This window comes from Triticum dicoccoides, chromosome 3A (genome assembly GCF_002162155.2).
Source record: "Triticum dicoccoides isolate Atlit2015 ecotype Zavitan chromosome 3A, WEW_v2.0, whole genome shotgun sequence".
NCBI classification, from domain to species: domain Eukaryota; kingdom Viridiplantae; phylum Streptophyta; class Magnoliopsida; order Poales; family Poaceae; genus Triticum; species Triticum dicoccoides.
This window is the reverse complement of record NC_041384.1, coordinates 717,393,645-717,417,675: the sequence shown is the minus strand read 5'-3', so window position 1 is coordinate 717,417,675 and position 24,031 is coordinate 717,393,645. Positions and strand designations below refer to the sequence as shown.

Below are 24,031 nucleotides of genomic sequence, written 5' to 3'. Positions count from 1 at the left end.
TCATCTTCGAAGGCGGAAGAATCGTCTTCCGAAGATGAGGACGAGGACGAAGACGAGGACGAGGACGAGGAATGATGTGTCTTTTCTTTATGTATTGAACTTGATTTGCATTTTGAACTTGGTTGGATGAGCTTGTGGGCATGAACTTCATCAACTTATTTGTGTGAAATTTTTATTGTGTTGAAAATATTCATCATTCTGTGTTGAAAAATGCCATATGCAATGCACCGGCGGGTCGCGCGCGCTGCATTTTGACGCGCTGCTGGAGCGAAACGCGCGCTGCATTTTAGCGCAGCCGTTGGAGCCAGCGCTGCGCGCCGCGCCAAACCAGCCGATGCGCGCGCGGCATATGTGTTTTTTGCGCGCGGCACGACCGGCGCCCGTTGAAGATGCTCTTACCAATGTTTGCCTCTATTGAGCTTGTTGTTGCAGGATTTCGACCACAACGACATTGCTGGCAGCAGGTACCTCACTCATCGGTTGTCATTTTTCACCAGAAATGTTTATCAGCTTCTGACCGATGACGGCATCCACACTCCATCGCCCTACTCATCTATATTGCATGTACCTGTCAAGGTACAAATCTCTGGGCAGCTGCTCTCCAATGACCAAGTAAACTCCAAGGTGAACATATTCCGCGAGGACTATCAAGGATGTGGCTCATATCATCCTCCACTGTCCCCGGTGCTACACAAGTTCGGACTGCACTCGACCTCCTCGCGTCCACCTCCATCGACGACATTCGGGAGATTCCCACACCGCTTGGTCTCAACCACAACATTTGGCCCTCTATCGCGCTCTCCATCCTATAAAAGAAAATGATTTCTAGAATGACTATGGTCTTTCAAAATGAGGTTCATTTGGTCGTGTAACCATTATAAATACTGTAAATGATATTATCCTTTGTACTGCTAGATTTTGGGTGCCTCGATACAAGGTGGACGCCATATCATGGCGTCAATAACCCTCTTTTTCGCACAAGTGTGAACCTGTAAACTGCCACCTATGCCCCATTTGAGTAATGCATTTAGGTGGTCTAATGATTATCTATATCTATATCTATATTTATACCAATATAAAGAGATCCAAATGAGCAGATCCAAACCACCTCGACCGTCAAATCATGTTATCTAGCCGTTTAAATCGCTCCAATGTTGAGCATCAAACACGTTTAACGCTCTAATTACCCACCACTGCCATTGGTTATAAACACGGTTTGACTCAACACTATCCCTTAAAATCTGCCATGTAATTAATATCTTACCATTCCCGCGAAAAAGTAATTAATATCTTATCAAATACCAACATGCAACAGATATATCTTACCTAATATAATGTGCAACTAATATCCTACCTAATATAAACGTGCATTGCACATACATTATTACTAGTTGAAAGGAAAACGCCTTTCTTGACACATAGTAATACTTAAATGACAAACATGAGTGAACAAACCATGATACGCCGTCATGGCGCAAACGACAACATGGAAGCACGAGATGTTTCATCCCCAACACAACACACAAAAAGCGAAATAAACACCCCGCAACTATGATTCGAATGTCGGCATCAAAGGCGTTAGGTCCTATGCTAGACACATCATTCATCGATGACCACGCATCCCAACCATTCGTCTCTTAAGGGAAATAAATTGACTTCGCCCCAACAGGAGCGAAGAGAGTCCACATCACACTTGCCACCTCTCCCCACTGCATAAATTCTGGACCAGAATGTGTACCGTCGCATGCGTGTGTCCAGACGCTTCAACCGAATACCACCAACCTGAGCAAGTGAGTGAGAGATCGGTACCGATCGACTAAATTTGGATGGGCCCACTATCTATCTTATTGGTGTGAAATCACTGGAATATGTATGTATTCGCTACCACACATAGACAATTAGCTAGATAATACGCACATGATGCAATTGAGTTACATTAACAAACAAACAAATGATAGTCAACAAGGCACAACGAGACGCCGTTGTTGCGCAACCGATGACTATAGGCCTAGTGAGCCAAACTGATGCGCATTCACGCATGATGCACGCTAGCTCATATGATCGTGATCCTTCTTTTTCGTTCGTCGTAGGGGCTGTTGGGAGGGATTAAATCATTCGCTCCAGAACTGATGACATCGCGTTATGCACGTCCTATTTAAAATCACAGACATGAGTGAATAAAGTATGATATGACGTTATGGCGCAACGGACAACATGGGAACATGACATGTTTCATCTCCCACACATAACACGAAAACCAGAAGAAAACACCCCGCGACTACGATTGGAGATGTAGGCATCAAAGGCGTCGAGACCTATGCCAAGCACACCATCCATCTGTGACCATGAAGCACAACTATTCATCTTCCACCAGCCCCGCCTCCATGAATGCTGGACTAGAATGTGAATGTGTACTGCCGCGTGCGCGTGTGTCCGTTTGCCTCGGCGGAACACCACCAGCCCGGTACAGCAAGCGATTTGTGACCGTCAACTAAATTTGAAATCGTTGGCGCATAATCATTGGAATATGCATGTCTCCGTTACAAGGCACGGACAATTAGCTAGACAACACACCCATGATGCAATTAGCTAGACAATTAGCTAGACAACACACCCACGGACAATTAGCACCGACGACTACGGGACGGCCGGACGGTGACGGGGACGTGGACGAAGCCGAGCGGAGCACGCCACCGGAGCGGAGGGAGCGAGCTGAGCACATCGAGTCCAGGGCAGACACGCCGGAGAGACAGGTGCAACGACGCACCCATCCGTCCATCCGCCCGCCCAACCAGGGCCATGCGGCCCAACTACCCGTCGTCCCCGTCTAGACCACGCCCCCCACCTGCCCCGCCCCACCCCACCCCCAACTCCTCCATGAATGCACGCATTTCATCGCTCCAACCACAACGCAGCAGCCCCAGCACCAGCGGCCTCGGCGACGCGGCGCGCATTTATACCACGCAATTCCATCTGGATCTCCACCTGGCCGCAGCACGGGTTTCCTCCTCCCTCCCCGCGCGGCATTCCGTCGAACGGCTTGGCGGCGCGCCTCCGGACGGACCCACGGTAAGCTCCCCCTGCCCTTGCTATGCCCCTGCTTCTGCACGCATCTTCCGATTTTCGCTGGAGCGCTCCGCCTCCGCCTATGCGTGCGGGCGATTGACTGGGCCGGACTTGCCATGGACTCGTACTGACCAGTGATGTACTCGCTCGCTAGCCTCTCCGCCCACGCCGGCCTCAAATCGAGCGCGCGTAGGCTGCCTCCAGGCCCCAATCCAAGCAGCGCAGCGCAGGGCCTTCCTGCTGATTCTCTCTCAGCGCCAGGAGATCACGGGACCAGATACCACTGCTTCTGCGTGCGCGCGGCGTGTGATTCCAGCTAGTCCGTACACGCGGAGCGGACGCGGGGCGAGATCCTGCTAGCAGTCGACCCGTGCCGTCGCCGGATTGCCGGGTTCGCCCCGTCTGGCATTACGTCGAGCGGGTGGTGGGCGCGCGCGACTGGCCGGGTTTTGGGCACACTTGTTGCTTACTTCCTTCTGCTGAATGCCGGAATTCAAGTCCATTTCCCTCTTTGCTCCTGCTTGGACTAACCAGTCCCCTAGTGTGGACTACAGCATTTTTTTCGCGTATTTTTAATGTGATCTCTGGTCTTGCTCTTCTGGTTCTGCTGGTTGTTGACTAGAATTCTGCACTCTCCCATGGCACTCTTGCCGGAGGAATTTCCCGATTTAGCTAGCCGTTAATTAGTGCCACCATGTTGTTGTTTTCTGTAGTACCATTTTAGCATCTGGTACAGAAAAAGGGCACACACATGCCAAACCGAAAAGAAATATCCCAGTGCTGCAATTCTACGCTAATCGGACATAAATGATTGATGCGCTAACGGACGGACTTGTTCTTTTGCTTTTCCCAGCGCTGAAGGTTGGAGGGGGCAATAATGGTGGAATCTGACCAAATAAACGGGACGCCCAACAGGATGTCCTCGGTCGATGAATTCTGTAAAGCGCTCGGGGGTGACTCGCCGATACACAGCGTGCTGGTTGCCAACAATGGGATGGCTGCGGTCAAATTCATGCGCAGCATCCGCACCTGGGCCTTGGAGACCTTTGGGAACGAGAAGGCCATTCTCTTGGTGGCTATGGCAACTCCAGAGGACCTCAGGATAAATGCGGAGCACATAAGAATCGCCGACCAGTTCTTAGAAGTTCCTGGTGGAACGAACAATAACAACTATGCAAATGTACAGCTCATAGTGGAGGTTAGTGCAGTTGATCATCCTTTTTCACCTACTACTTATGGATTACCATGTTCATTATGCTGGATACTTGACTAGTTATTAATCTTTCTGATTCACCTGTCCTGTCACAGATAGCAGAGAGAACTCGGGTTTCTGCAGTTTGGCCTGGCTGGGGTCATGCTTCTGAGAACCCAGAACTTCCGGACGCGCTCATGGAAAAGGGAATCATTTTTCTTGGGCCACCATCAGCCGCGATGGGGGCACTAGGCGATAAGATTGGTTCTTCTCTTATTGCACAAGCAGCAGGAGTTCCAACTCTTCCATGGAGCGGGTCACATGTATGTATACCTTGTCCTATTTCTTTATGGTTTTGCTCTTCTGTTTTTCTCTCCACCACTGTGTATTTCTCAAAACTAAATCAATACACGCTGTAGGTGAAAGTTCCGCAAGAAACCTGCCACTCAATACCTGAGGAGATCTATAAGAACGCTTGTGTTTCAACTACAGACGAAGCAGTTGCTAGTTGTCAGGTGGTGGGGTATCCTGCAATGATCAAGGCATCATGGGGCGGGGGTGGTAAAGGAATAAGGAAGGTTGGTATTCTTTTCATCTTTTCAATTCATCTCTACCTTAGTTATATGGAATGCTCTACTAGAAACAATTACATGTAATTTCCACTGTTCATTTGAAATGAAGTCCAAGTTTTCTGCAATTATTGTATATTAACCAAAGATGTTTTTTATGTCATCAAATGGTTTTATAGGTACATAATGATGATGAGGTCAGAGCATTGTTTAAGCAAGTGCAAGGAGAAGTCCCCGGATCGCCTATATTTATTATGAAGGTGGCATCTCAGGTGATACGTGATAAGCTGATAACAGCCATTATTTTCTGTTGTATCTTTGTGTTACTCATGTTCAGTATTCAGCGAGTGCTTCTTCTGTACTGATATAGTTCATTTAGCTAAAATCTTGCCTTTCTGTACTTTCTTTGTAGAGCCGACATCTAGAGGTTCAGTTGCTCTGTGACAAGCATGGCAACGTGGCAGCACTGCACAGTCGAGACTGTAGTGTTCAAAGAAGGCACCAAAAGGTTAGTTATTCTCCTGAAGCATTGGGTTGTTCAATATCAGTTTTGTTGGAATTAGTCTTAGCCAAACATTTGTGTAGTGAGTACTGGTAGAAGTTCTACAGCTTCAGGGAATAAAAACTTCATTGGACAATGTAGCAATCATATAGTACTGTTTAGCAAAGTGCAAAATGTTGCAGGAGCTATACAAAATTTATGTCTTGGCATTTTCTTAAATGGAATCATTTATTACTGTTAGTTATACTTATACTGTACTAAATAGTTGAATGTTGCATTTTGAATTCAAGAACAAACTTTTTCTTTCTATAGTGATATATGTGTTGTACTTGAAGTTTTTGAACTCAGAATATTGAAAAGTCTAGTGACTGTATTACAGATTATTTTGTAACCAAAAAAATTTAACTAGTGCAAGACAGATAATAGCAGAGAAGTCTTAGCAAAATTATATTTATTTTACTTCTCACGATATATATACTTGTGAAACAGATCATTGAGGAGGGACCAATTACAGTTGCTCCTCCAGAAACAATTAAAGAGCTTGAGCAGGCAGCAAGGCGGCTTGCTAAATGTGTGCAATATCAGGGTGCTGCCACAGTAGAATATCTGTACAGCATGGAAACAGGCGAATACTATTTCCTGGAGCTTAATCCAAGGTTGCAGGTAGAACACCCTGTGACCGAATGGATTGCTGAAATAAACTTACCTGCATCTCAAGTTGTAGTAGGAATGGGCATACCACTCTACAACATTCCAGGTAGGCCAGTTGTCCAACTTGATGGTTGATGATATTATCTCTTTCCCCCCACACTAATCAATATAAGGATAACTGCAGAGATCAGACGCTTTTATGGAATAGAACATGGAGGTGGCTATCACGCTTGGAAGGAAATATCAGCTGTTGCAACTAAATTTGATCTGGACAAAGCACAGTCTGTAAAGCCAAAGGGTCATTGTGTAGCAGTTAGAGTTACTAGCGAGGATCCAGATGATGGGTTTAAGCCTACAAGTGGAAGAGTGGAAGAGCTGAACTTTAAAAGTAAACCCAATGTTTGGGCCTATTTCTCTGTTAAGGCAAGTTTGCATCCATGCAGAATGATCTTTGATACCACATGACATGTCACAACAGCTGCAGCTTATCATTACCCTTGAGTTTTCCTGTTTCTTATGTCGATAAATTTCCTGGTTAAAAACCGTATCTTGTGTGGCAAACCTAACCTGAATCATCGTTTTTTGTTTCAGTCCGGAGGTGCAATTCATGAGTTCTCTGATTCCCAGTTTGGTAAGTGATGTGCGTAAATTTCTGTTTCCTCATATATCTCATGATGATGCTTCTCTTAAACAGCATGACTTTTTTCGCAGGTCATGTTTTTGCTTTTGGGGAATCTAGGTCATTGGCAATAGCCAATATGGTACTTGGGTTAAAAGAGATCCAAATTCGTGGAGAGATACGCACTAATGTTGACTACACTGTGGATCTCTTGAATGTAAGATAACCCCACAGCAAACATGTTCTCTGATTACATGGTACATTTATTAAGAAAAACATGGTACAATTTCGTGTGTGTAATTTATGTTCAAAATTTTTCATATCTCCAGGCTGCAGAGTACCGAGAAAATAAGATTCACACTGGTTGGCTAGACAGCAGAATAGCAATGCGTGTTAGAGCAGAGAGGCCCCCATGGTACCTTTCAGTTGTTGGTGGAGCTCTATATGTATGATTTCTTTTTCTGGGGAACTATGATTTATTAGGTGGTTATGAGCTTTCATACAAGATCCATTTTCCATCCTCAAATACTGTGTTTCTTATATTTCAGGAAGCATCAAGCAGGAGCTCGAGTGTTGTAACCGATTATGTTGGTTATCTCAGTAAAGGTCAAATACCACCAAAGGTACATACTATATGATGAATGTTCTTACTGTTTATATTCCAATTTCTATATGAATAAAACTGTCTAACTCTTTCCGTTCACAGCACATCTCTCTTGTCAATTTGACTGTAACACTGAATATAGATGGGAGCAAATATACGGTAATTATCTATAATTTTCTCTTTAATCTTATCCATGCCATACCCATCTAATCCAGTTGGTATCCTTGTCACATCTGCTAATTATTATTTTCTTCTGCAGATTGAGACAGTACGAGGTGGACCCCGTAGCTACAAATTAAGAATTAATGAATCAGAGGTTGAAGCAGAGATACATTCGCTGCGAGATGGTGGACTCTTAATGCAGGTAGATATATCTACCAAGTTTTTATACAAGCGCAATCTATCTAATTTTCTTTTTATTTGGAAATGGTCTGACCAATTTTCAATTGTGAATTTTCTAGTTGGATGGAAACAGTCATGTAATTTACGCCGAGACAGAAGCTGCTGGCACGCGTCTTCTAATCAATGGGAGAACATGCTTATTACAGGTGAAGATAGCTAGATCTGTACTCTCCTCTTGGTTCCTATGTAATATAGGGGTTGTTTCAGTTGTAACTGCAGCTGCAAATTGTATGAAAATACATAAATTAATTATGTCCTCTGAATGATATATTACAGAAAGAGCATGATCCTTCCAGGTTGTTGGCTGATACACCATGCAAGCTTCTTCGGTTTTTGGTCGCGGATGGTTCTCATGTGGTTGCTGATACGCCATATGCTGAGGTGGAGGTCATGAAAATGTGCATGCCACTGTTACTACCGGCCTCTGGTGTCATTCACTTTGTCATGCCTGAGGGTCAGGCCATGCAGGTTCCTCCCCCTCCTCTGTTTGCAGCACTAGATGTACATTCTGACAAAAGTACTATATGGTTCATGCTTGTAATATACGTGCATCTTTTAAATAGTAGCTGAAATGGCTGTCTTTGTGCAGGCGAGTGATCTGATAGCAAGGTTGGATCTTGATGACCCATCTTCTGTGAGAAGGGCTGAACCATTTCATGGCACCTTTCCAAAACTTGGACCTCCTACTGCTATTTCTGGCAAAGTTCACCAAAAGTTTGCTGCAAGTGTGAATTCTGCCCACATGATCCTTGCAGGATATGAACATAACATCAATCATGTAAGGCACATCAAACTGTCAGTGTATACTTGTTCTTCCACTTTTCTTTTCCCTTGTCTATCACATTGCCATGGGAAAACAGAGCATGAGTTCTTCTACAGAGAGAAACTAACCTCTTAATTGTGACAAACTATACCATCTTTCTTCAATCAATAAGTTCCTGACTGTACCTTTTCTTTCAGGTTGTACAAGATTTGCTGAACTGCCTAGACAGCCCTGAGCTCCCTTTCCTGCAGTGGCAAGAACTCATGTCCGTTTTGGCAACCCGACTCCCGAAAGATCTTAGGAATGAGGTGAATAAGTATTCAAGTTATATTTTTTTATCTTAGAGTTATTATTCCATTTTTCATTTCGGCTGCATATCAAATGGATAACTGATTTACCTGTTCTCAGTTGGATGCTAAGTACAAGGAGTATGAGTTGAATGCTGACTTCCGGAAGAGCAAGGATTTCCCTGCCAAGTTGCTAAGGGGAGTCATTGAGGTCAGTTTGAGACTGTTACTTGGCATCCCTTCCTTTTTTATGTGTCATGTTGTTTCCTTACAAAGTCATCATTGCAGGCTAATCTTGCATACTGTTCCGAGAAAGATAGGGTCACTAGTGAGAGGCTTGTAGAGCCACTTATGAGCCTGGTCAAGTCATATGAGGGTGGAAGAGAAAGCCATGCTCGTGCGGTTGTCAAGTCTCTGTTTGAGGAGTATTTATCTGTTGAAGAACTCTTCAGCGATGACATTCAGGTAACTATTTATAATTGCTTGGAATGGTTTGATCGATGCTCACTTTCTGACCAAAACGTGCTAAACCGTTGTGCTTTTTTGTTTTTATATTCTCAGTCTGATGTGATAGAACGTCTACGACTTCAACATGCAAAAGACCTTGAGAAGGTCGTATATATTGTGTTCTCCCACCAGGTAATGTCTTCTATTGTGCAATCTGTTGACTTGATATGCAAAATTTTCGTGCTGACAATTTGTGTTCTTTTGAAGGGTGTGAAAAGTAAAAATAAATTAATACTACGGCTTATGGAAGCATTGGTCTATCCAAATCCATCTGCATACAGGGACCAGTTGATTCGCTTCTCTGCCCTGAACCATACAGCATACTCGGGGGTAAAATTGAGTTTGGATGATCTGCATCTATTTATTTTGCACATGATATGATAGTCTAGAAAAATAAAATAAATCTATTGTAATTGATGCAGCTGGCGCTTAAAGCAAGCCAACTTCTTGAGCACACCAAATTGAGTGAACTCCGCACAAGCATAGCAAGAAGCCTTTCAGAGCTGGAGATGTTTACTGAGGAAGGAGAGCGGATTTCAACACCTAGGAGGAAGATGGCTATCAATGAAAGGATGGAAGATTTAGTATGTGCACCGGTTGCAGTTGAAGACGCCCTTGTGGCTTTGTTTGATCACAGTGATCCTACTCTTCAGCGGAGAGTAGTCGAGACATACATACGCAGATTGTATCAGGTATCACTGATTTTTTTTTACTACACTCTTTCTTGAGACAACTAGAACATTAACAAATTTATGCCGGCTAACTCACAATCACCTTCCAGCATTATCTTGTAAGGGGCAGCGTCCGGATGCAATGGCATAGGTCTGGTCTAATTGCTTTATGGGAATTCTCTGAAGAGCATATTGAACAAAGAAATGGGCAATCTGCGTCACTTCTAAAGCCACAAGTAGAGGATCCAATTGGCAGGCGATGGGGTGTAATGGTTGTAATCAAGTCTCTTCAGCTTCTGTCAACTGCAATTGAAGCTGCATTAAAGGAGACTTCACACTACGGAGCAGGTGTTGGAAGTGTCTCAAATGGTAATCCTATAAATTTGAACGGCAGCAATATGCTGCACATTGCTCTGGTTGGTATCAACAATCAGATGAGCACTCTTCAAGACAGGTTTGTTTACACTCTATTCTTATGTGGTTTGTTGTTATTGCACAGGAGACGAGTGTGATTCTGTGAACTGGTCGTTAATTTCATGATTTTTTAGTTACCTCTTCCACTCTGTTTTCTCTTTATAGTGGTGATGAGGATCAAGCGCAAGAAAGGATCAACAAACTCTCCAAGATTTTGAAGGATAACACTATAACATCACATCTCAATGGTGCTGGTGTTAGGGTTGTCAGCTGCATTATCCAAAGAGATGAAGGGCGTTCACCAATGCGCCACTCCTTCAAATGGTCATCTGACAAGTTATATTATGAGGAGGACCCGATGCTCCGCCATGTGGAACCTCCTTTGTCCACCTTCCTTGAATTGGTATTCAGCTTTTGTTTTGGCTTATGTTCCCTTCAATAATACCAGTACCTCTTAACAGTTTATGTGTAAATACAGGACAAAGTGAATTTAGAAGGTTACAATGACGCGAAATACACCCCATCACGTGATCGCCAGTGGCACATGTACACACTAGTAAAGAACAAGAAAGATCCGAGATCAAATGACCAAAGGATGTTTCTTCGTACCATAGTCAGACAGCCAAGTGTGACCAATGGGTTTTTGTTTGGAAGTATTGATAATGAAGTTCAAGCTTCGTCATCATTCACATCTAACAGCATACTCAGATCATTGATGGCAGCTCTAGAAGAAATAGAGTTGCGTGCTCACAGTGAGACTGGGATGTCAGGCCACTCCCACATGTATCTGTGCATAATGAGAGAACAACGGTTGTTTGATCTAATTCCATCTTCAAGGTCAGTCAAAATTTATTTATGTTCTCAACAGATTATATTGCATTAAATATGTTCATAGATGTTCACTTGGTTTTTGCTTCTCATTATGTTAGGATGACGAATGAAGTTGGTCAAGATGAGAAGACAGCATGCACACTATTGAAGCATATGGTTATGAATATATATGAGCATGTTGGTGTCAGGATGCATCGCCTTTCCGTGTGCCAGTGGGAAGTGAAGCTATGGTTGGATTCTGATGGGCAGGCTAATGGTGCTTGGAGAGTTGTTGTTACCAGTGTAACTGGGCATACCTGCACTGTTGATGTAAGTTACCTTAGCTATTGCACTGCTACGCGAGCATTATCATCTACAGTTTTGCAAATACTACCTCTGATGGATAAAGCCCCACAGATCATCAAATATGATTTTGTTAGCTTATCTAGTTAGTGAATAGAAAATGTTCATCACCCCCATTATGAGTGTAATGGGTAATCTCTCAATTTTTGCCTTTCAAAGTTCTATTAAACACTACTTAAAAGACTTGTAAGTACCAGGTACCATTTTCTCTTTATTGCTCTTATGCTTGAATTATTTTGACTTTCAGATTTACCGAGAAGTGGAGGACCCCAATACACATAAGCTTTTCTATCGCTCTGCCACACCCACAGCTGGTCCTTTGCATGGCATTGCATTGCATGAGCCATACAAACCTTTGGATGCTATTGACCTGAAACGTGCCGCTGCTAGGAAAAATGAAACCACATACTGCTATGATTTCCCATTGGTGCGTTAGCTACATCTCTTTTCTTTTTTTCTCTACAATTGGTTAACAAGATTAACTAAGATTGGTAATAATACTCTGTCCGCAGGCATTTGAAACAGCATTGAAGAAGTCATGGGAATCTGGTATTTCACATGTTGCAGAATCTAATGAGCATAACCAGCGGTATGCTGAAGTGACAGAGCTTATATTTGCTGATTCAACTGGATCATGGGGTACTCCTTTGGTTCCAGTTGAGCGTCCTCCAGGTAGCAACAATTTTGGTGTTGTTGCTTGGAACATGAAGCTCTCCACACCAGAATTTCCAGGTGGCCGGGAGATTATAGTTGTTGCAAATGATGTGACATTTAAAGCTGGGTCTTTTGGTCCTAGAGAAGATGCATTCTTTGATGCTGTCACAAATCTTGCTTGTGAGAGGAAAATTCCTCTAATCTACTTGTCAGCAACTGCTGGTGCAAGGCTCGGTGTAGCAGAGGAAATAAAGGCATGCTTCCATGTTGGATGGTCTGATGACCAGAGCCCTGAACGTGGTTTTCACTACATTTACCTCACTGAACAAGATTATTCACGTCTAAGCTCTTCAGTTATAGCCCATGAGCTAAAAGTACCAGAAAGCGGAGAAACCAGATGGGTTGTTGATACCATTGTTGGGAAAGAGGACGGACTTGGTTGTGAGAATCTACATGGAAGTGGTGCCATTGCCAGTGCCTACTCTAAGGCATATAGAGAGACATTTACTCTGACATTTGTGACTGGCCGAGCTATTGGAATTGGGGCCTATCTTGCTCGGTTAGGAATGCGGTGTATACAACGTCTTGATCAACCAATTATTTTGACTGGGTATTCTGCACTGAACAAGCTCCTGGGGCGCGAGGTTTATAGCTCTCAGATGCAACTGGGTGGCCCCAAAATCATGGCTACAAATGGAGTTGTTCATCTCACTGTGTCAGATGATCTTGAAGGTGTTTCTGCTATCTTGAAATGGCTCAGCTATGTTCCTCCCTATGTTGGTGGTCCTCTTCCTATTGTAAAATCTCTTGATCCACCAGAGAGAGCTGTAACATACTTTCCAGAGAATTCATGTGATGCCCGTGCTGCCATCTGTGGCATTCAGGACACTCAAGGCAAGTGGTTGAGTGGTATGTTTGACAGAGAAAGCTTTGTGGAAACTTTAGAAGGATGGGCCAAAACTGTTATTACCGGAAGGGCAAAGCTGGGTGGGATTCCAGTTGGTATCATAGCTGTGGAAACCGAGACAGTGATGCAAGTAATCCCTGCTGACCCTGGTCAGCTTGATTCTGCCGAGCGTGTAGTCCCTCAAGCTGGACAGGTGTGGTTCCCAGATTCGGCCGCAAAAACAGCCCAGGCACTGCTGGATTTCAACCGTGAAGAGCTCCCGTTGTTCATACTTGCTAACTGGAGAGGCTTTTCTGGTGGGCAAAGGGATCTGTTTGAAGGAATCCTTCAGGCTGGTTCTATGATTGTTGAGAATCTGAGGACGTATAAGCAGCCTGCTTTTGTGTACATACCAAAGGCTGGAGAGCTGCGTGGAGGTGCATGGGTTGTGGTGGACAGCAAGATCAATCCTGAGCACATTGAGATGTATGCCGAGAGGACTGCGAGAGGGAATGTCCTTGAGGCACCAGGACTCATTGAGATCAAGTTCAAGCCAAATGAACTGGAAGAGAGTATGCTAAGGCTGGACCCTGAGTTGATCAGCCTCAATGCTAAACTCCTTAAAGAAACTAGTGCTAGCCCTAGTCCTTGGGAAACGGCGGCGGCGGCGGAGACCATCAGGAGGAGCATGGCTGCCCGGAGGAAGCAGCTGATGCCCATATATACTCAGGTTGCCACCCGGTTTGCTGAGTTGCACGACACCTCTGCGAGAATGGCTGCCAAAGGTGTCATCAGTAAGGTGGTGGACTGGGAGGAGTCCCGGGCCTTCTTCTACAGGAGACTGTTAAGGAGGCTTGCCGAGGACTCACTCGCCAAACAAGTCAGAGAAGCCGCCGGCGAGCAGCAGATGCCCACTCACAGAGCAGCGTTGGAGTGCATCAAGAAATGGTATCTGGCTTCTCAAGGAGGAGACGGCGAGAAGTGGAGCGACGATGAAGCCTTCTTTGCCTGGAAAGATGATCCTGACAAGTATGGCAAGTATCTTGAGGAGCTGAAAGCTGAGAGAGCGTCCACACTGCTGTCGAATCTCGCTGAAACCTCTGACGCCAAGGCCTTGCCCAACGGTCTCTCGCTCCTCCTCAGCAAAGTAAGTTTCTTTTGCTTATTAGTATGTGTTTTTTCTTGTATACATTTCCTAATAAGTTTCTTTTGCTTCTTTGTTTCTGTATAATTTTCCTAGTTATATTCTTTCTTTTCTTTCTGTTCCTAAGTTCATCTCTCTGATACACACATTTGATTGATTGTACAGATGGATCCTGCAAAGAGGGAGCAGGTAATGGATGGCCTCAGGCAGCTTCTTGGTTGATGACTGGCCTGCCCTTTGATAACGCATCCATTCAGCCAGCATAAACCGGCCTTGCTTGTTGCCACCAAACAAGTCCTGTCTATGGTGGACTGGGTACCAACGGAAGTGCAGACGACAAGCAAATTTTACTTGTGTGGCGATCTACAGGAGAGGGGAGGGTTCAGTGGAAGAAGACTGAACACATTGTTTGCACATAGGTAGGTGGCATTCCAGAAACATTTGTATATTTTATTATTACAAATAGGCACACACAAAGCATATGTATGCTGGATAGATATTCAGTGTGAGTTGTTGCAATGCAAGATTCATCATCTTAATTTACGAGATATGTGTGATGATCGTCGTGCTAGTCGTAGTTTCCTCAGTGGGAGGGAATGCTGAGTTTTCTTTCGCTGCAGTTATGTGATGTATACTCTGAGAACTTTGGGGGTGATATGTTGGATGTTTTAGCAGTTTCATGATGATAAATGAAATTGGGGGCGCGGCCCCTTACAGCAACCTTTTTTTTTTCTTCTAAAATTAATATATGGATTGTTTGTTCTTCATTGAGAACAAAGTGATTATCTTTCTTTTCAATTCTTTTGAGCTGCTGGTTGCGCAAAAACGCCTGCAGTGAAAATAAGCTGTTGAAAAAGTTGTAGTCTGCAGTAGTTCTTTTCAGTTTCCAGAGATGGTCATTCTGCAGCAAAAGCGTTATCTTGAGCCGAGTGCTCTTCACTCTGTTTTTCGTTGCAATATTCAGTCTCCAGACAGGTTTCCACACGTTTGCCTTTGATCTCCATGGCCTGCAATCTCCGGGGAATCCAGCACGAGAATGAATGTGAGACGACGCCGTGGCAAATAAACCGGGGAACGTTTGCCTTTGATCTCCATGGCCTGCAATCTCCGGGGAATCCAGCACGAGAATGAATGTGAGACGACGCCGTGGCAAATAAACCGGAGAACGTTTGCCTTTGATTTCCATGGCCTGCAATCTCTGGGGAATCCAGCACGAGAATGAATGTGAGACGATGCCGTGGCAAATAAACCGGGGAATTTCTCAAGAACAGAGAGCGGAGTGCGCGGCCTGATTTTCTGAACTTCGCAAGAGCCAACAGAACACAGGCGGAATAATCGCCTTCCGACCTCGCCGCCGTCAACCTCACGGCCGCGGACTCGCCGGCGCTGTCCCCGACGTCGAACGTTGAACGCCACCGTCACCGGGACGAACGCCACCGCCGTCGAGCGCACCCGCCTTTTGCTATCTTGTCCGTCCGACCCACTCCCTATCAATCATCATGTCAGAAATACAGTCAAATTGTCTGCATCCAACGCCGATTGTTTACCCTTGCGCAGCTGCGCTACGCGGCAATCGCAAACATAATAAACTACTTCCCCTTCGTCGACAATGTCGCATGCCCGCATGGTCCAACGACGGGTTCTTGTCGACTCCGGCATCCTACACCAATAACCATCTGTGAAAAGCTCCACGGTAAACAACAGACGACACAAGGACACAGAGGAGGTGGGTACAGACGTACAGTCGATGGCCGCGCAGCGCTCCGGCGCGGCGGGCGTGGCCGCCGGCGACGACGCGGACCGAGCCCGGCTGCGCCAGCTCGGCTACAAGCAGGAGCTCAAGCGCGGGCTCGGCGTGGTCTCCAACTTCGCCTTCTCCTTTTCCATCATCTGCGTGATGGCCGGCGTCACCACCACGTACAACGCTGGGCTGAGGTACGGCGGACCGGCGTCCATGACCCTCGGCTGGCTGGTCGTGGCCTTCTTCAACGGCTGCGTCGCGCTGTCCATGGCCGAGATCTGCTCGGCGTACCCGACCTCCGGCGGGCTCTACTACTGGAGCGCCAAGCTCGCCGGCGACAAGTGGGCGCCTCTTGCTTCCTGGATCACCGGCTGGTGTGTGTACTCTCTTACCTTAGTTTGATCATCATGAGATTTTCTGATCATTTTTTGAAGACTATTTTCAGATTATTGACATGGTACCATACTAGTATATGATTTGGTAATTTGGTCGACAATATCTCAATACAATTTGGAATTGCATGCCAAAAGCTCGAGCAGACGGCGTGTGACTGTGTGCACTCTCTTACCTTAGTTGAGATTTTTTTATCAGTTTTAGAAGGCTATTTTTGGGATTATTGGCATGGAGTCATGGAAACTAGTGTACATGATTTGGTAGCTTCGTCGATGATATCTCTGAGGTTTTTTTTTAAATATAAAATATCAATCAATCAGTATATCTCAATACAATATCGAATGTGCATCCCTATAACCCCTACACCTTCTTCTTGGGCGCCGCCCTTCCCCCGAGCAATGCTACAACGATGGACAGAGTTTACAGAGTTTGCGGAAGAGTCAATTACACCGGTGGTGTTAGGACTTGGTGTAAACGGTCACTTTAGTGCTAGAACTTGTGGCATACATTGAACTGGTGCAAAAACTTGGCTCGGGTGTGCAAATACGATGCTAATCATGTTTGTATATGCCCGCATCACTGACGAGGCATGCCAGCATGGCGTGGGGCCCGTTGTTAGTGACCAAACAATGAAGACAAGGCGTGTGTATTTTTCTTTTTTTCCTAGAAAGCCATTGTCTTTTATTTTTTTCACAAAAAGACCCTGATAGGCGGGTCCCAGCTGTCAGCAGCAAAAATAATAATTGAACGGAAAAATAGTGCCAAAACTGACAAGGCGAACTAGCGACCTCCAATTTAACGTGTCCGCTGCTATCATGGGCCAAAACTGACATCAGCTTGTCAGTTCGTGTGGCCCATTTTTAATATGTTACTATTTTTTTTTGCAGTTTGTAAAAATATATTTAAATTATAACTATAATAACCTACATATTATTTTAAATATTTTCTCTTTTTATCTATATTATTTAAAACTATAATTCCATTTTTTAATAAAAATTCAGAAAAAACTAACATTTTGGAAATGTTAAAAAAACTAACGGTATGCTCAGGGTTCGAGTCTCCGCGGCTGCATCATTTTTACGATGTTTTCCTATTTTTTGTTATTCAACTGAGGATATATAGATTGTGTTTCTTTTTTTTTTCTCAAAAATATAGCCTGTGTTTCCTTAATGTACATGAATGGTGAATGGGTTGGCTGGCTAACTTTCCGAGCAGGGAACTTGAGGTTGCTTGGGTTTGAAACCTGAGCATACCTTTTTTTCCATTCAATTAAAATTTGTGCTGCAAATAGCTGGGACCGGTTGTCAGCAGCTTTTCTATGAAAAAAAAAACGAGGGGGTTTCATACAAAAAAGCATGCCACACGCCTTGTCTTCATTGTTGGGTCACTGACAAACAGGCCCCATGCCACGCTAGCATGCCTCGTCAGCGTCGTGGGTGTATACAAACACGATTAGCACCGTATTTGCACGTCCGAGTCAAGTTTTTGGACCACTTCGATGTATGCCACAAGTTGCAGCACTAAAGTGACCATTTGCGTCAAGTTCTATCACCACCGGTGTAATTGACTCTTTGCGGAATGATGCTAGCTGGCAGTTTTTTATTGGAGATAAGAGAGTGAGGCAGGCCCCACCTCGGTGAAAATCAGGGGGGGAGGTAATTAGTGTGGAGAGGCCCGTAAAATGTCCGTAGTTTTCCGTGCATTTAGAATTATCGCCATCCCCCTCATTCCGACCCACCAACCTCTGACTCCCCTCCACTAGCAACACCGCTGCTGCGTTTGTCTCCGGCTCGGCCTCGAATCTACACCTCCATTCTCCCCCGAATCAACTGATCCGAATTCAAAATGCAGACAACCTACATATAGCATACGCGATATTGAATTGCATGTCCATTCAAAAGCTCGAGCCGACGTGATATGGTTTAACAAACAATATTCATTATTTATTTCCACTTTTTGTGTTACCGCAATCACGCTGGTGGTCTATGTTTTATTTTATGTTCCATTTTACCTTTTGCAGGTTCAACCTTGTGGGCCAGGTATGCTCAAACATGTTGGTGGTCTATTTGGTTCAAAGCGGATATGGTGCACCCACATGACAAACTTCCTAATAATCCAATCTCTTTTCTAAACTCTTCTAGTGGGCTCTCACCACGAGCACGGACTTCTCATTGGCGCAGCTCGTCCAAGTGATCATCTTGCTTGGCACCGGTGGAGCCAACGGCGGTGGCTACATGGCCTCCAAGTACGTTGTTTTGGCCATCCACGGCTCCCTCCTCATCCTGCACGGGCTCATCAATAGCCTCCCCATCCGGTGGTTGTCCTGGTTCGGCCACCTCGGTGCATTTTGGAACACTGCAGGTATATAATCATTCTGAGGGTTACGACATTTGGCATCAATCGATGCAGAGGTCGAGAGAGTCTTTTTTTCTTCTTTAGAAGATGCATTTGAACATATGACTATGTGATTATTGATCAACTTATTGTTCTTGAACTTAGCATATGTTAATATGTTAGGTGCCTTTGTCCTGGTGATCATGATTCCGGTTGTTGCCAAGGAAAGAGCGAGTGTTGAGTTCATCTTTACACATTTCAACACGGACAATGACATGGGGATCCATGACAAGGCCTACATTCTAGCTGTGGGGCTTCTAACGAGCCAATACTCATTGCTTGGTTATGATGCATCGGCTCACATGGTACACATCTTCTCCTGTCCCAATACTGGTAGCTACTCATGTTGATGGTTATTTGTCTTATCCTCTTGCGCATATATATGTATTTGAGTGCAATTGTATCGCCTCAATGTGAAATTTGGGTCAAGAAAGCTCACATTATCGGGAATAAATTTGCAGATTGAGGAAACGAAGAACGCAGATTGGAGTGGACCGATCGGGATCATCACGTCTGTTGCTCTCTCGACCGTGTTTGGTTGGATCTTCCTTGTGGCTCTAACATCCATCATGACGAACATACCATACCTACTAGACCCCCGCAATGATGCTGCCGGGTATGCCGCTGCGCAAGCGCTTTACACTGCCTTCCACCAAAGGTATGGCAGTGGGGTCGGAGGGCTCGTCTGCATAGGCATCGTCGCATTCGGCATCTTCCTCGCGGGTGTTGCATGTGTCACCAGTAATTCAAGGTTTGGTAGTGATTCAACCACCACATATCAATTGACATATTAGTGTTGATATTTCTTGTGCTCCAAATTATTCGATATTAAAGTCAAGTTTTTCTCTATATTTTATCAATTCTATAGAAAAGTCATATTAGTATATATCGTACAACATCAAATTTATGTAGTACCAAAATCATATTTTATGCTGAATCTAATGAAACTAATTTGGTCTTGTAGTTGTTGATATTTTTCGATAAACTTGGTCAAACTTTGTATGTTTTATTTATTATGAAAAATCCATAATAATTTGGAACCTAATGACTATTTGCTAAGTTGCTATCACATTTCCATATAGGATGGGCTATGCCTTCTCGAGGGACAAGGCGATGCCGTTCTCGCACGTGTGGCACCGGGTGAGCAGGAACGAGGTGCCTCTCAATGTTGTGTGGCTCTGTGTGGTTGTCGCCTTCATAATGGCTCTCACGGTGCGTAATACCTCTGCCATCTCGATCTCGACTCGAAGCACCAAACCTTTACAACATGAACGCATGATTCGTGTCAAGGACTTGCTAGCACACCTAAAACTTGACGTTCCTATTTTTGTGTGTGTTTCTTGTCTTCGGATGTAGTCTCTCGGAAGCCAGGTGGCATTCCAAGCAATGGTGTCGATTGCGACACTAGGGCAGTACATCTCCTACGTGCTACCCATCTTCTTCCGTGTGACGACGGCCCGGAGGTCATTCAGCCCAGGGCCATTCCACCTAGGGAGGTACAGTATTGTCATCGGCTGGGCAGCAGTCCTCTGGGTGGCCTTGCTCACCGTGCTCTTCTCATTGCCTGTGGCGTACCCAATCGCCAAGGACAACTTCAACTACACGCCGGTGGCCGTCGGTGGTGTGCTGCTGCTCAGTGCCGGCTCATGGGTGTTCCATGCCCGGTTCTGGTTCAAAGGACCCATCGTAAATGTTGACATGTAGAATTTTGTGCCTTGTAAACTTTAGTTTATTTGATATGTGGTGGATGAGTTTACACATGGAGCTGCATTACCAAGAAGCTCTTTAGGTAGGTTGGTCGTTGGGACAATTTGGCATAGTGTACTCTATGGACATGCAAAAAGTATCTAGTCAATGGTTTAGAAAACCAACATTCGACAATGATAAAATTTACCAAAAAACGGCAATTTTTGCACACGCATGGGGGCCAGGGCAGAGATGTCAACAATAGAACATGCAAGGGGGATTTCTGACCACATTGACCAAACCGAAGGATGGAGATGATGCGGGGAGAGGCATCCAACAGTGTGAGGATGCCTCTCACGAACAGTTGCATGGCGACCCGCCGAAATTTAGACCGGTCCACCGGCGCTAGTGCCTGGCGTTGGCCAATGCTTAAGCAGTTTGTCTAATTCACATCTAGATGTTTTTTAAGGATGTCACATCTAAGTTCCTACAAGTATATAATATAGCAACAAGAAATAAAAAAACTAGGATAAAAAAAATAGACCACAAACAGAGTGGACATCAGCTTAGATGTGACATAGTTATGTCACATCTAGATGTGTCCTAGACAGACCCATGCTTAAGGCACGTTGCGTCGACTCATTCCTTCCAACAGATACACCTCGATGACAAAATTATTTGACCTGGGTACTCTGTCACCTTCACCCGTGCCAATCTTCGGGGGCACAAAATCTAATCAACACTCCACATCCTTTTTCTCTCAGATAAACATATGCAATACCCAATCCAAGTCCAAGATCCGGGGCCAACCAGATGACGGAGGACCGTTCACCGTGACAGAGGAAGATCAACCTTTCAAACGATCATGTTATATTATCCTACCACTCCCCGTCATGGCGATCAGGTCATCAGAGATTCAGAGTCAAACTCGTATCTTCTTTCTTTGAGAAACAAACAATGGCGCGCGGCCGGCGATATTTTTCCATGTGGCTGCGCTACGTGACAAGTGATCATAAATTATCTCCTTGCCGTCAACAATGGCGGGTCACCCGAAAGGGACCTCGCCCGAATGGTCCAAGCCGCGGACAGTTTCCACTAAGCCACTCGCTCACTCTCTTGTTGACTCCCTGCTCACCGGAGACCGAGGAGCTCACTCGCTGGCAAACAGAGCTAGAGACGATCGATGGCCGTGTCACGCTCCGGTGCGGCGGGGGTGGCCGGCGGCGGCGACACGACCGACGACGCGGACCGAGCGCGGCTGCACAAGCTCGGCTACAAGCAGGAGCTCAAGCGCGGCCTCTCGTACGTCGCACGCCTGCTCTGCTCTGCTTCGCCATCGTATCATCGGCGTTTGCGCGCAGCTCTATCCGTTGGATTGATTGATTCTGGTGCTTTTCTTGGGCTGTGCGCAGCCTCATGTCCAACTTCGCCTTCTCCTTCTCCATCATCTCCGTCATGGCGGGCGTCACCACCACCTACAACAGCGGGCTGAGGTACGGCGGGCCGGCGTCCATGACGCTCGGGTGGCTGGTGGTGGCGGCCTTCAACGGCTGCGTCGCGCTGTCCATGGCGGAGATCTGCTCCGCGTACCCGACCTCCGGCGGGCTCTACTACTGGAGCGCCAAGCTCGCCGGCAGGGAGTGGGCGCCCCTCGCCTCCTGGGTCACCGGCTGGTTCAACATCGTCGGACAGGTACGCCGCTGGCATTTGTACATCGTGATCACCTCCTGTTTTGACACGTTGCTGACGGTGTTATAACTGTCCTAGTGGGCTGCTACGACGAGCACGGACTTCTCCCTGGCGCAGCTGGTCCAGGTGATCGTCTTGCTGGGCACCGGCGGGGCCAACGGCGGCGGGTACACGGCCTCCAAGTACGTCGTGCTGGCCATCCACGGCTTCTTCCTCGTCCTGCACGGCCTCATCAACAGCCTCCCCATCCGGTGGCTGTCCTGGTGCGGCAAGCTCGGCGCGTTCTGGAACACGGCGGGCGCGTTCACGCTGGTGATCCTCATCCCGGCGGTGGCCAAGGAGAGGGCCAGCGCCAAGTTCATCTTCACGCACTTCAACGACGACAACGGCATGGGCATCCATGGCAAGGCCTACATTCTCGCCCTCGGCCTCCTCACCAGCCAGTACTCTCTGCTCGGCTACGACGCGTCCGCTCACATGGTACGCTGCTGCTCATCCTAGCTAGATTTCCATGGAGTTTCGTGAAGATCTAAAGATCGACCATGGCAGATTGAAGAGACGAAGAACGCGGACTGGAGCGGGCCGATGGGGATCATCAGCTCGGTGGCCCTCTCGACCACGTTCGGGTGGATCTTCCTGGTGGCGCTGACGTCGATCGTGACGGACATACCGTACCTGCTCAGCCCGGACAACGACGCCGGCGGCTACGCCGTCGCCCAGGCCCTATACGACGCCTTCGACAGGAGGTACGGCAGCGGCGTGGGAGGGCTGGTCTGCGTCGGGGTCGTCGCCGTCGGCATCTTCTTCGCCGGCGCCATGTGCATCGCCAGCAACTCGAGGATGGGGTACGCCTTCTCGAGGGACAGGGCGATGCCGCTCTCGCGGGTGTGGCTCCGTGTGAGCAAGAACGAGGTGCCCCTCAACGTCGTCTGGCTCTCCGTCGTCGTCGCCTTCGTCATGGCCCTCACGGTGCGTGCAACGTCGATCTCCGCCATGAATCTCCAGACACCCGACCATGATTTTTACAGCTGATTTTGGTACGTGTGTGCGTGCAGTCGCTGGGGAGTCAGGTGGCGTTCCAGGCGATGGTGTCGATCGCGACGCTGGGGCAGTACATCGCCTACGCGCTGCCCATCTTCTTCCGGGTGACGACGGCGAGGAGGTCGTTCGTGCCGGGGCCGTTCCACCTCGGGAGATACGGGGTCGCCGTCGGCTGGGCCGCCGTCCTCTGGGTGGCCTTCCTCACCGTGCTCTTCTCGCTGCCGGTGGCGTACCCGGTGGCCAAGGACAACTTCAACTACACGCCGGTGGCCGTCGGCGGCGTGTTGCTGCTCAGCGTCGGCGCGTGGGTGGTCAGCGCGAGGTTCTGGTTCGAGGGGCCCATCACTAATGTCGACTTGTAGCTACGGACCAAACAATTCACGTGTCGCATAGCTTCTCGTTTGGAACTTTGGATTGTACTCGTATATAGTATATCGGCGCTGCTAAAAATCAGTCGCGAAGTCTCAGTCGATTGGCTAGCCGTCCGATCTTTAGGACCTTGTAGATTCGTGCTGGGTCACTTTTGTCCCTTGTTTCGGCCTGTTAAGGCGTGGGCAGGCCCGCTTTTGTTTTTCCCCGTCGAACTGGTAATCCCGGTACGCGAGCGCTGCTGATGGGCTGGGGCTGGGCTGTGTTCTGGTGCGGGTCGTTTTTATTTTCTGTGTTTGTTTTGGGGCTGCATTAAAGAGTGAGGAAGGGGAAGCGGCCACCCCGTGATGATTAAGAAGAGGAAAACGCCAAGTTAACTGCACTTTTTAGTGTTTAATTTCAGTTAGTTTAGTTCTTTTGCTTCTTATTCTGAAATTATTCTGATATAATTGTAGCGCTGTGTGAGTAAGCAACATGAGGTCTTGTCCTGGGACTGATGCTAATTGCATGTCTGCTGCACCGTAGCAGTTTGTCACTGTGCCCATGTATCCAGTAGAGTAGTTAGGATTTTGTATGTCCATACTCCCCCCCCCCCTCCCCCCAACGCCTTCTTT

At 46.6% G+C, this 24,031-nt stretch overlaps 3 protein-coding genes across 3 annotated transcripts; all 3 read left to right on the top strand.

Moving 5' to 3' along the window:
- The first annotated feature begins 2,883 nt into the window (after positions 1-2,883).
- Positions 2,884-14,824, top strand: LOC119270434 (acetyl-CoA carboxylase 1). Its single transcript, XM_037552434.1, has 30 exons — positions 2,884-3,069; positions 3,920-4,264; positions 4,375-4,581; positions 4,678-4,836; positions 5,007-5,099; positions 5,240-5,335; positions 5,819-6,086; positions 6,165-6,403; positions 6,572-6,611; positions 6,692-6,816; positions 6,929-7,045; positions 7,148-7,222; positions 7,306-7,362; positions 7,463-7,567; positions 7,665-7,751; positions 7,882-8,073; positions 8,195-8,383; positions 8,566-8,676; positions 8,777-8,866; positions 8,944-9,120; positions 9,217-9,294; positions 9,370-9,492; positions 9,585-9,854; positions 9,944-10,287; positions 10,413-10,650; positions 10,726-11,084; positions 11,177-11,387; positions 11,668-11,847; positions 11,933-14,107; positions 14,270-14,824. The coding sequence occupies exons 2-30, from the start codon at positions 3,944-3,946 to the stop codon at positions 14,324-14,326; spliced, it is 6,783 nt and encodes a 2,260-aa protein (XP_037408331.1). The 5' UTR covers positions 2,884-3,069; positions 3,920-3,943; the 3' UTR covers positions 14,327-14,824.
- A 1,027-nt stretch (positions 14,825-15,851) lies between these two features.
- LOC119273444 (amino-acid permease BAT1 homolog) lies at positions 15,852-20,336 on the top strand. The gene is made up of 7 exons (XM_037554596.1): positions 15,852-16,219; positions 18,259-18,277; positions 18,380-18,599; positions 18,756-18,937; positions 19,094-19,383; positions 19,715-19,844; positions 19,989-20,336. The coding sequence occupies exons 1-7, from the start codon at positions 15,852-15,854 to the stop codon at positions 20,334-20,336; spliced, it is 1,557 nt and encodes a 518-aa protein (XP_037410493.1).
- A 1,129-nt stretch (positions 20,337-21,465) lies between these two features.
- LOC119270433 (amino-acid permease BAT1 homolog) lies at positions 21,466-23,958 on the top strand. The gene is made up of 5 exons (XM_037552433.1): positions 21,466-21,620; positions 21,731-22,010; positions 22,086-22,487; positions 22,557-22,976; positions 23,063-23,958. The coding sequence occupies exons 1-5, from the start codon at positions 21,502-21,504 to the stop codon at positions 23,408-23,410; spliced, it is 1,569 nt and encodes a 522-aa protein (XP_037408330.1). The 5' UTR covers positions 21,466-21,501; the 3' UTR covers positions 23,411-23,958.
- Positions 23,959-24,031: the final 73 nt, after the last annotated feature.